General features: G+C 46.0%; 1 protein-coding gene across 1 annotated transcript in view; it reads left to right on the top strand.

Moving 5' to 3' along the window:
- LOC119162414 (uncharacterized) overlaps positions 1-13,140 on the top strand; it is a 71,893-nt gene that overhangs the window by 35,923 nt on the left and 22,830 nt on the right. The window contains exon 18 of the mRNA XM_075882236.1: positions 2,021-2,079. Within this exon, the coding sequence (XP_075738351.1) occupies positions 2,021-2,079 (59 nt within the window). The remainder of the gene's footprint in view (positions 1-2,020; positions 2,080-13,140) is intronic.

The following is a 13,140-nucleotide window of genomic DNA, read 5'->3' as shown; positions in this document are numbered from 1 at the left end:
TGCAGGGACGTTGGTCTTCTACGTAGATGACTGTGCTCTGACGTTGCCAACGGTGGCATGTGATACGGTGAAAATTATTTAACATGACATGCGTAGTTTATGTAATTTGTTGCTTGAAGAGATGAATAAAAGTTTGGATAAATCATGAGATGCAATTAGGGAATGTGTGCGTCTTTTTTCAATTTTTTTCTCGTTAATTACAACAAGATGCGAAGCTAATGTGCCGGCGTTTTGCATGCGTTCGTGTCCCCATAGTCAGCGCATCGAGCAGACAACAGCCGTGAAAGCCAAAGTAACGATCCTGTGCGTTCGCGCACTCATTGTGCTCATCTATTCTACTGCGTCTAAGCCAGCATTTACAAACCATCCCACAGAAGCAGGCAGTAGACCACAAAACAACGCTGGTCAACAAAATAACGCCGCTCGCGTGCTCGGGGGTTGGGCTTGTTCGTGCACGTCAGGTGCACGTGACCTCTTGGTCGAATGCCAGAGCGGGTAGGAACTAGATTTGACTTACGAAGGCAACGTGCAGGAGTGGCAGGGGTTTCGAGCTCGCCTCCTTTCTTCCTCGTTTCGCGCCACTTCAAAAAAACAGTTTTCTCAGCTCGTAATGAACCAATGAAAAAAAATTTGTGGCATAATGATCCTTCTCGGACACACAACAACGTACACGATGTAACTAAAATTTGTTATGGGGCCTGGTGATTGGCCCTTTTTAAATTTTTAATATGCTTCACCTCATTACACTCGTATTGAGGCAAACCTGCCTATCAATTATGATTAAACTTCCCAAAGGCCCAGACATATGCAATCAATGTTCGAGTAATAATGGCTTCTCCAGATTTTTAATATGCTTCGCCTCATCACATTCCGGTATTGCGGCAAAGCTGCCTGTCAGGCTCCACTGTGGTCGCAAGTATATGTTGCATACAGGATTCCCTGTACATGCTGGTGGTGCCACATCGCTCAAATGTTGAAAAGTAAAGGTGGGGGCTCAGTAATTCCATTCCGGACCTGAAATTTGGGCAATAAGTGTAAAAAAAAAATCAGACACTAAAGATTTTTTAGCATCCACCATTTCAGATATTGTTTTTATTGATGTCTACTAGGGAGATTTGGAACTCCGAACACGAAGGGAGTTCACCCTTGTCTACCACATTAGTTGGACGTTCACAGACGGTAAAAGAAGAGAAGCTAAGAATCAGTACTTTTGCCTTTTACGTGTAAAGGGTTGTCGACAACATTGATTGCGGCAAATATTGGACTATCCGCATTAAATGAAACCCGAACAGCGACAAGCCTTTGCGATGGTATAGTGCGAGACGTTAAGTTATCACGATTGACAGGCGCTCACATCCTGTTCGGCAGCTCTGCGCGTATATGCGTGCCTGTCCATGGTGATAAGCGGATGGTGCGCACTGTACCATCGCAAAGGCTTGCCACTGTTCGGGTTTCATTTGACACAGATAGTATATAAACACACTCCAGTTTCTGCATTGCCACATTCGGAATAAGACAACTGTGAAACATCATCTCTCCAGCGCTTCATCTACCTTGCTAAAAAGAAACACTTTGATGTTGCTATCTCATAAGAGCATGCCTAAGAATCCTCTCCTACTTTTTTTTGCAATTTTGCTTTGAAGTACTATTAGAAAACTATTTTAAAGATATTCGAGAAAGATTTGAAAAATATTTGATTCGATTCACACGTTAATATTCAAATTTGCTTTGCAGCCAAAATTTTTTTATTCACACAGCTGTAGTTTGTTATATAAAGTTCTTTGTATGGTTCTAAATACATTTCAGTTCATCCTAAGCTTATGGTGAAAAGTTTTACCAGTTAAGCTTATTTGCAAAGCATTGAAAGTTACTTTTCTTGTGCCACAGGTGCTTAAAAATTCAATCACTTTGTGGGTCTTCGGTGTTTTGGAGCACTCGTATTTCAGGGAAGTTGAAAAGACAAGAAAAACTTATTTGTTGCTGTTCATTTTGCTGTTTTTTTTTATTTCCATGCTGCCAGGCATGCCATTCAGTTACAGTCAGCCTCAAGTTACTCAAGACATGCCTCCGAAGAATGATGTAAGTAATATAAACAATTTTGATTTAGTAATAAGTGTGAGCAATGCACAATATAGGTTTAGTGACATGCTTTTTTCACCTACTATTTTCTAAGCTATTTTGTCGATTGCTTGTTTATGTACATTCACATCTCATTCGTTATTCGAAGCAGTAATCCTTTCAAAGCATGCTGTGGGAAATGATTTTGTCTCATCAGCCATATGTAGCAGCTGCACCTTCTGTGGCAAGCTGTGACAAAGGCTAAATGCTTGCATCTTAGTGTGTTCTTCAGTGCTTGCATCCTTTAAAGTTTCAGTACATTCTGCTTGTGCCATTGTTATTTCATTGAGTCACTGATGTTCCATTTCAGCTTTCTGGGAAAATGTTAGGTACATTTGAAACAATTGTGCACACTTGTTTCACACAAATATATTGGCAAGCTTTCTTCCAGGAGCATAATTAATTCCCACATGTCAACAGCGTCATGGTATATACTAGGTAGCAAAGTTAATGCCATGTGCATCGAGTGTGAAGCACATTGTAGTTTTGCCATACTGCAAATGTTAAACAACTGGAAAAAGTAGACTGGCTGAGTTAAGGCCTTATAGAAAATGTCGCTGTGACGTATTTTATAGGGGTGGAAGTGCTGCGCCAATTGCGCCATGCTGCGCCAAGCCGCATCCAAACGGCAATTTGAATGTGCAATGCTAAATTTAGTTGAGAGTTTCATCATAGACTGAGCAAAGGAGGCAACCACATTCATATAAAATTTCACGTCCATAGCAAACATCATGTTTTGGATCATGCATGAATCTTGCGCCACGTGAACACACTGCATGATTCTTGTTGAGGTGGCGTTCGTGTGCATGTTTTATTATGCGACTCTACATACGTTTTAACAGCAAAGCTGTTAGGCAAACTATAAAGACGGCAGTGATGTTGCACACCATTATCGAGCAACCGGCAGGCGCGTGCAGTGCTCGGTGTTTGCTTGGCAACAATGTGGCAAGTTTTCTGCCATATAAACTTTAAAAAGTGTGCAGTGCTCGGTGTTTGCTTGGCAACAATGTGGCAAGTTTTCTGCCATATAAACTTTAAAAAGTAAAATAAATAAAGATCAGTGTCGCCGGCGAAGCAAAGTCTGCAATTGCAACAATGTGTAATGTTCTAATGGTAATGCCGCATGCACTCCTTTCTTTCTATTGTTACCGCACCATTACGTGTGTAATGCTGCCTTGCGCTAACCGCACCTGAATGACTGGGGACCATCTAGGTAACTTTAGAATCTTGCAATGAGATTACTTGCACAACGCGTACATTACAGCAACGTTACTAGAATAAACTCAATATCAAAGCTCCGTATCTCTGCCAGCGGACGAGAGTGGGCCGAATGAAGGTCGCGAGAACTAGTGGCGCTACAGTCAGATTTTGCGCTACTCTCGATGCATCGTCTGTTATGGCGATGTACCGCGGAGAACCACTGCACTGTTGCTCGCGGCAGCTTTCTTGTTGTACTACTATCAAACTTGACCATTCATTGTCGTCCAGTCGACATTTTCGCATAACATTTGTGGACTGCTTATGTGGGTTCGCGTAAGGTCGCCTGTATAGATTGGCCCAGATGCGTTGCCCATTTCGAGTTGGCTGAGAATCAATATCCTGCCTATATTTGAGCTGTCTGCATTGCATTTAACTACAAAGTACGTTGGGTTCTAGGGGAATGAGCATTTTCAGCATTGTTTTTGTGACTATCGTTACCATTCTAACCTGAGCTGTCTTGCCTAGAGGAAAAACAGGTCTTTAAAAACGTCAAAGAAGTTTACTTACTGGAATACAAAAATGCTCTAGAAAAACAATGCTGATGTTTTGTACTAGTTATAAAAAAGACGTTCTCGAAAAAGCAGTATGCGTGCTTTACACTGTTCACCAGGCAAGTCGTCACGGTGGCTCTCAATCGAGGGTGGAGTCGGAAATGCTACAGCAACATCACCTTCTTTGCCGCATTTTCCACATTTTTAGACTGTTCCTGATTGGTTTTCTTGCAAAAAAAAAAAAAGGATATTCTCATCACAATATGAAAGATTCCTAGTCTAGCCATCACATTTTCTTTATGAGTGGTATAACCTAAAGATGCAGTGGCAACTGCTCCAACAGTCTAAAAGAGGTCACCAACCGTGGGGTTTTCGTGAAATGCCTCTAGACACCTTTCTCAATTGCTTTTAATGTAGGAGGAAGGCCGCAAGGGGGGATATAAGCAGGCTTCTTGAAAACACCTCTTCTGAGTGAGTGCACTTTCAAGTGGTTTGGGCGTGGCTGCCCCAGGGATACCTGCTAGAGATGCTAGGCACTTTTTGCACGTTGTCAATTATCCAATTTTTCTGCGAACGCAACCACATATGTAGTACGCTCGCAGTGTGGACTGAGCTGCACCAGAAAGAAGTGGCACGGATATGTGCCACACCCCGTTATCTGCTATAAGGTTGAAGAATGGTAACGCTGCGATTGAGAAAAATATCTACTGCTGTATAATGAAGCAAATGTAACAAAACATGGTTACTGGTAAAAGATGACCACTTATATATGATTGTCTTGGTTCATAAGGAAAATATATAATAAATAAAAAATATCCACTGCTTTGGAGGCAGCGTGACAGTTGACAATTGATTGAATATCACTGTGATGCAACTCTAAGTATAGAGAGAATTGTTTGTTGCATGCCTTTCATTTTGCTGTTCTATTTCTGGTAGCTCCTCGATATGGAAACTGGGCATTCAGGGGCTCAAGGGGCGCCATGTGTTTTGGAGGAAGATTGGCGCCTTGGTTATAAACATTAGCACTGTTTGCCACCTGGCAATAAAAAATTACACACTTTTCACATTTTTAATCATTTCAAAATGTCGTTTTTCTTTTACAGCATTACAGAAAGAGCATTACATTATGCAAAATTTGACAAGCTGCAATGTATGCTGGAGTACTTTTCAAACTGGCAAAGACTATCTTCCTGAGGCATGAAAAGTAACCATTTTCATGCGGTAATGAAAGAGTTAACACACGCAATATTAGACAGTTATAGTATACCAGGCTTACTGGGATACCGGGCATACTGTGATAGCGGGATTGAAGTGCGCATGCGCAGATCCGTACGTTACCCTTACCGCTTACCGTACACACGCTATTTTTCATATTTAGCGTTACCCTGGTAGCGTAGGTGTACGTGCTCATAAAACATGGCGGCGCTTTTGGACGCACACTTCGAAGTGATTTTGGCGTGGTTATTCAAAGATTCACTTTGTTTGCAGCAAACGACTGTTTAAAGTGGCTTCGCTTGCCTTCAGTTAGCTTCGACGACCGAGTATAACAGATAAGTTGGCGCACTTTTTCGGATAGCTTCCTATTTCGAACGTTTCTATGCCCAACTACAAGATCGATGTAAACAAATCGGCAACACAAATGTTCTCGTGTTTGGTGCGTGTTTCATATGATTTTGCTTTTATTATAACTAAAATAAACTTGTAACAATGCTTTATGCAGTGACACAGGCATACATTCTCATTTTATTTTCCTTTTCAATGTTCTCACTTCGCAAACTTCTGATAGATGGCGCCTTCATCCCAGCTGGACCACGTAAATCACGTCAACGCTATCTCGCTTAACTATGAGATGCTGCACGGTAACGTCATTCCCTTAACCTCCGCTATCGCACTAAAGGTAAAGTATAACTGTCTATTATGTGGTAGAAGTGTAGAATTGCACCAGGCGTTAAAACGAGTAAAATGTGCAACGAGTAGGTGTTTTAAAGGCCTACCCTTCACAGAGCGCTCAAACATATGTTTGCATGTTGCCTTCCCCACGCGTAAAGGGTGCTTCACGGATAGGCGTAGTTGGCACTTAACAGTTGTACTTTCAACGGACATTCTACGATAGTTTGAAAAGTCCATTGTTGCACGCACAGAAGTTCACTTCCTTATAGCATGGTAGAGGCATGCACTGAGAACTGAAGCCAGGCTTGTAATTAAGAAGGTGATTCGCACAGGGCCCGGTTACGGTATTGCAGTTTACTGAAGGCGAAGCTCAAGCGTTGTTCAAGTTTTGGAATTGCTGTGTACGTAACTGTTGTGCAATTATCGTACACAATATACGCATAATACTCAACAGCATCACCTATGCCATATCTGCAAATTGCTGCTGCAGGTAATAATAATAATAATAACAATAATAGTGTAACAGCGAGCTGTGATAAGATGGTTTTATTTACAGGAGGTGAACGATGGTCGTTTGCGGCAGCACACTGCGATCGTGCCAAGACTCTTCGTCTTCCTTTGCTTCTCTTCTCTACCCTTTTCTAGTCTGTTACATTCCCCCGCAAGCAGACGAAGCCCGTAGGGCGAGTTATGATGCACAAGGAGGGTGGAAAAGTTTCAGGCGAGCCACGTGAGTGAGCTGCGTTCTGCTCGATCGTCGACCATTGGACAAAAGACGAGCTATTACGTAAGTGAGCTGGCTTAGACGCTCCAAAACTACAAATGGGCCTGAATATCGTGACAGAAGCTTTTGACACAATCCACGCTTGCGTTGCGGTGTCCAAAGTAACACCAAGTCACCTTTTTCGAATACGTAAAACCGGTTCGTGACGGTCGTCGTATCGTTCCTTCGAACGACGTTGAGAGGCCAGAGTACGAAGACGAGCGATTCGAAGGGCTTCTTCCGCGAGGCACAGGGTGTTTGATACAGAGTCGTCATTGTGTAGAATGAAGGGTAAGAAAGTGTCTAGAGGGCTTAGTGGCAACCTTGCGTACAACAGATAAAATGGGCTGAAGTTCGTTGTTTCATGTTTTGTCGTGTTGTACGCGTACGTGATAAAAGGCAGCACTTCATCCCAGTTCTTATGATTGGAAGAAACGTACATGGCAAGCATGTTGGTCAGCGTTCTATTTGTCCGTTCAACGAGGCCATTCGTCTGTGGGTGATACGGTGTGGAATGACGGAACTGTGTCGTGCACATGCGTAGTAATTCTTCAACGGCATCAGCAGTGAACTGGCGGCCACGGTCGCTGATAATAACACGCGGTGGACCATGGCGAAGGACCACGGAGTGAAGCAAGAAGTCCGCCACGGATGCAGTGGTAGAAGAGGGAATAGCTGCGGTTTCGGCATACCGCGTAAGATGATCTACGCAGACGATTATCCAACGCTTCTTATTGTTAGATAACGGAAATGGACCCATAATGTCAATTCCTACTTGTTCAAAAGGTGTGCTGGGTGGTGTTAATGGCTGAAGGGGACCTGGTGTAGCGGTGGCCGGGTGCTTGTGACGTTGGCACGTCTCGCAGCTAGCGACGTAACGCTTCGTCGTTTCGTACATCTTGGGCCAGTAAAAGCGTTCCTGCGTGCGGTTCAGCGTTCTAATGAAGCCGAAGTGACCGGACGTCGCATCGTCATGCATGGCACGTAGAACTTCGGAGCGAAGGCTCTCGGGGACAACTAGAAGAAAACGTGCTCCAGGTCTAGAGTAGTTAGTTTTCTAGAGCAACTTGTCTCGGACCGTAAAGCGACCGCTGTGTTGGGAGGCACGTGCGGCGGCAAAAAGAGGATCCAAGTTGAGATCGTTGCGTTGTTCTCTCTGGAAATCAGCCGCGTTGGGGAACGTGCTTGTAACAGCAGCAAGGCAGTCGTCAAAATTCTCAGCATCGCAGTCAGTAGTCGCAAGAGGAATCCGGGAGAGGCAGTCTGCGTCAGTGTGACGACGGCCACTCTTGTACGACACCGTAAAGTCTTATTCCTGAAGTCGCAGCGCCCAACGTGCGAGACGGCCAGAGGGGTCACGCAAACCGACCAGCCAGCATAACGAATGGTGATCGGTAATTATCTTAAATGGCCTCCCGTAAAGATAACAACGAAACTTCTGTACAGCGAAAACAGCTGCCAGACATTCCTGTTCCGTAACTGTGTAATTGCGTTCTGATTTGCTTAGGCAACGGCTGGCATATGCCACGACATGCTCTGCGCCATTGTGACGTTGTACAAGCACCGCACCTACACCGATACCACTAGCGTCCGTGTGGACCTCAGTCGGGCAAGATGGATCGAAGTGACGCAACAGTGGTGCTGACGTTAGTACAAACTTAAGTTGTGAGAATGCGGCGTCACACTCTGGTGTCCAGTTGAAGGTTGCATCCTGTCGCAAGACGTTTGTCAGCGGATACACGATCTCCGCAAATCGTGGAACAAAAGGACGAAAATATGAGCATAGGCCGACAAATGAGCGAAGTTCTCGTGCGGACTGCGGTGATTTAAAAGAGCTCACTGCTTCTATCTTGCGAGGATCGGGTCTGACGCCATCCTTGTCGACCAAGTGCCCCAGCACGAGAGTTTGACGTTCGCCAAAGCGACATTTTTTAGAATTCAGAACCAGCCCGGCTTTTTCGATGCAGTCGAGAACAAGACTAAGACGGTTGTTATGTTCCTCAAACGTACGGCCAAAGATCACAACATCGTCAAGGTAGCACATGCATATCTCCCATTTTAGACCACGTAATACTGTGTCCATAAATCTTTCAAAGGTGGCTGGAGCATTACAAAGGCCAAAAGGCATGACATTAAATTCAAATAAGCCATCCGGAGTTATGAAAGCAGTCTTTTCTTTGTCGCCGGGTTCCATAGGTATTTGCCAATAACCTGACCGCAAATCAAGCGTTGAAAAATAGGAAGCGGCATGCAAGCAATCTATGACGTCATCAATCCGTGGTAAGGGATATACATCTTTCTTCGTCACAGTGTTTAGACGCCTGTAATCTACGCAGAATCTCCAGGAACCATCCTTTTTCCTGACAAGAATTACCGGGGCTGCCCACGGGCTGGACGACTCTTGCACGACCCCTTTGTTCAGCATGTTCTTTACTTGTTCGGCGATAACTTTGCGCTCAGAGGATGACACTCGGTAGGGCTTTTGGCGGATGGGGTGTGCAGAGCCAGTGTCTATTCTGTGACGAGTGCGGGACGAGGGTAACTGAAGGGGTGCATCTCTATGTTTGAAGTCGAAAGCAGCAACATGCCGGGAAAGGACCTGCACCAGCGCTTGCCGTTCCGTCGTACTGAGAGTCTTGCTGATCATAGCGAGCATTAGATCTTCATTATGGCGAATATCACAAGCAGAGGAAGAGGTGGGGAGGTCCGTAGCTATTGCTGCTATCGAGTTTCATGAGGCTTCATCAAAGAGAGCTATCTTCATCCCGCGAGGAAGCACAACCGGCGTGGCAGAACAGTTCAGCGCCCACAATGTTGCTACTCCTTTCGTCATGCACACAACAGAACAAGGCACAAGTATGTCCTTCTTAAAACAATTCTTGCGCAGAGGCCCCACTACGAGGTCAACACAAGCATCATCAACCGCTGTGGAAGAGACTTGAACGGGTGTCAGGCACCAAGATGGTGCTATCACTTCATCAATCACACTAAGTGTGTTCCTGTCTTCGCCACGGTAGTCTTCTTCGGAAAGCGACGGTGGAAACAAATTGTTTAGTGATATTTCCCCACTACCACAGTCAACGGAAGCACCGCATTGCTCTAGGAAATCGATACCAAGAATGACATCGTGCGAACAACGAGATAGAACCAGAAATTCCGATACAAATACTTTTCCAGCCAATGAAACGTTGACAGCACATACACCAAGAGGATTAAGCCACTCGCCGCCTACACCACGAAAGGTGATTGTATCGTCCCATGAAAACATAACTTTGCGACCTAAGCGGTTTCTGAAGGCGAGGCTCATCACAGACACAGTCGCCCCAGTGTCAACTAACGCCATCGTCGGTATTCCATCAATCAACACATTCACTTTGTTTTTGATCATAACAATAGGCAGAGGTATATTTTGAAAAGACCGTCCGGCGACCTCACCTCCATTGGCCGCGGATGCTAGTTTCCCGGCGGCGGAGAAGAACGACGCAGAGGAGACTGCGAGCGACGAGAACGGTTGGATGGTGGTGTCAAACTCCGCTCGGATGCTGGCGAATCACTGCGCCTGGTCTCGCGCAAAAAACGGTCCCTTGGAAACAAGTCGGTTGTCCGCAGGTCATATGAAGCACCGGGTCTTGGTGGCGAAGACATGGCTGGTGTCCTTCGTGATTGGCGCCGTTGTTGGCGGCAATACCGAGCAATATGCCCAGTGAAACCACAGTTGTAGCACACGGGAGGGTCACGGTTTATACTATATTGAATGGAACGAATCGTGGGCCGCTGCTGTCGGTGAGGAAGTTCGTTATCTTGCAAAGAATGGGTTTCTGCCGCTCTCTGGAATTCATTGTATTCGTCATAAGTCACATCTTGGTAGTAGGGTTGGTACTGTCCTTGCCGCAGCGGGACGTAGTCCGGCTGAGAACCCTGAGTATAAGAATGTGGCTGTGCTCGTCGTGATCGTGCGTCATAGGCAGGGCTTCTATTGTATAGACGTGGCTGATACTGAGGTGTGGCATCAGAATCCTCAAAGCCCTCCGCCACTCGGTGCGAGGAGAATGAAGCAACGTTTCGCTCGAACTCTGGTGGCTGATAGGGAGGATGAGTGCTTGGGCGGTTTGCCACTTGCGCGTACAGGCCGAGTTCTTCACGTACGATCTGTCGGATTGTTGTTGCAAGATCAAGTGTGTCGGATTGTTGTTGCAAGATCAAGTGTCTGGTTGCTGTCTATGCTCGCGATGGTCGTCACATTGGGCAGCCTGCCGAACTTTGGCGTGATGCGCCTCGTCTTTAGTTGCTCAAAATTGCGGCAATGACGAATGACATCGGTGACAGATGTCAAGGTGTCTTTCGCGATGAGGAAACTGTAAACATCCTCGGCGATTCCTTTTAGAATGTGCCCGACTTTGTCTTTCTCAGACATTCCGGAGTCAATGGTCCTACATAGCTTTATGACTTCCTCAATGTAAGTCGTGCAAGTTTCACCTGGCACTTGAGCGCGTTGCATCAGCGTCTGTTCTGCTCTTTTCTTTATCGTTGTTGGGTCGCTGAAACGCTCTTTGATTTCGGAAACAAATCTTTCCCACGTCGTTAGCGTTTCCTCCCGATTCTCGTAGCACACATACTGCCGATACTGCACACCGATACTCTGACCGATACTGCACATTAATGCAGTATCGGTCAGAAAGAACACGACGTACAAAAGCTGAGAAGCGGCATCCCATTTGTTAGCGGCGCTCACCCGTTTGTAATGGATGAGCCAAGCCTCGACGTCTTCATCTGGTCTGCCAGCAAAGAGACGAGCATCTCTCAGTTGTGGAGCCGAACTGGTCGGCGCAGAAGTCGAGAGGGGTCGGTGTTCATTCGCGTTGTGGGACATGTCTAGCCCAGATGGATTCGGTGGAAGTCCAGCAATGCGACGGCTCCGTCGAAGAACTTGCGGTTCACCTTCCGTCTTCGGGTGTCGATTACCCAGCACGTCCACCACAACTGTAACAGCGAGCTGTGATAAGATGGTTTTGTTTACAGGAGGTGAACGATGGTCGTTTGCGGCAGCACACTGCGATTGTGCCAAGAATCTTCGTCTTCCTTTGCTTCTCTTCTCTACCCTTTTCTAGTCTGTTACAATAGAATGATTTTTCATTTCAACAACAATATGAACTGCCGGGTAATGTGCAAGCATAGACATGAAATTTTTTTATCGTCTGTCTGCTAGCCAGTCAATGCAGGGTGAAAGAGATCGGGGGCCGTATATGTTGAGCTTCTCAAGCTGCTTATCTTGGCCCCTGCCACAATGTAACCATGTTGGCAAAGAAAATAAATAAATTAATAAACAAACGAACAAGCTTAATTGCATGAAGCAGAGTCATCACTGCGGTCACCACTGTTGGAGTCTGGCGCAAAGGTAGTCCGCGTACCTCAAGGTAGATAAATATGCTCCTTCTCGCTATACCTTGTACATGACAAACGCGTTTTCGTACAAGAAACTACGCCATGACAAGAACAGCCCAAGAAGTGACGTGTGAATACGGTGCACTGTCGCAGTAATCGCTTGCCTTCGTCGCTGCCGATAACTGCACGCATTGCCCGGGACGCAGGAGCTGCAGCGCCACTAGTACTCGCGACCACCACTAGGCCCCCCTCTCAGGTGGAGCTTTCTAACTGAGTTTATTCTAGTAACGATGCATTAAAGTTTGTTGAGGAACTTATGTGATTGCTAGCAAGACGCTGAAATCTTCGATTGCACATGTATAAACGTCTACGCACTTTGCTCCGTGGCTAGATTATCGACGATCGACGCTCTATGTTCGCTGTTATCAATCTACAGGGTGCATTGCTTGTAGAGTTACATTCCATTTTTCGGGCACAGGTTAGCCCAAATGAAAAGTTCACTCGTGAAAACAGCTGCGTGTTTTTGTAGACATCACGACCTTGTGACAATATGAAGGCCAACAGCTAACTCTTTTGGATTCGACATCGTGACACTCAAAACTACAAAATGCTGGTGTAAGAGAATAAGTATGTCTGCTTCAGGGAGAAATGCTGCAATCGCCTAATTTCTTCTCGTTGAGGGCACACCGCCTAGAACGGTTTACGAGCAGTCCGCTGGTGGTTGCCAATATTGCATGTGCCAGCGATCGCAGCCACGCCCTTGATTAAAATCAATGTTCACAGCTGCTGCTCAAGCGACCACCCTTTTCCTCGCGTCTTTTCATGCTCGTTGAAGACGGGCAGCGTGTCCTTTCTGCTAAAGCAATCGATGGCACTTCTAACACGCGGTGAAATGCTAATGTGTGCATCCTCCGAACAATGGAGATCGGCGGTCTCGTTTAATCTCTGCTTGAGCAGCGCTTATCACCACAGTTTGTGCAATTTCACGCGCAGGTCGAACGAACGATGCGTGGGAAATACTATCAACTTGTAGTTCACGCAGTCCTGCAGGTCTGTCTGTGAGAGCAGGCGTTTGGTGCGTAGCGACACCATGGACCCGAGCTAACGTGGGAGTTTTGACTCCCTCCCACGCCTAGTCGTGTGTGGCTGCGCCATGTCCGGGAAAAAGGGGATCCTGGGATTTGAGCCGACGCCGGTTGATTGGACCTTTAAGGCCCCCGGCAGAGGCAACACACC

The sequence above is a fragment of the Rhipicephalus microplus genome, chromosome 2 (genome assembly GCF_043290135.1).
Source record: "Rhipicephalus microplus isolate Deutch F79 chromosome 2, USDA_Rmic, whole genome shotgun sequence".
Taxonomy (NCBI): domain Eukaryota; kingdom Metazoa; phylum Arthropoda; class Arachnida; order Ixodida; family Ixodidae; genus Rhipicephalus; species Rhipicephalus microplus.
The sequence above is the reverse complement of the archived record's forward strand: the minus strand, read 5'-3'. Positions and strand labels throughout refer to the sequence as shown.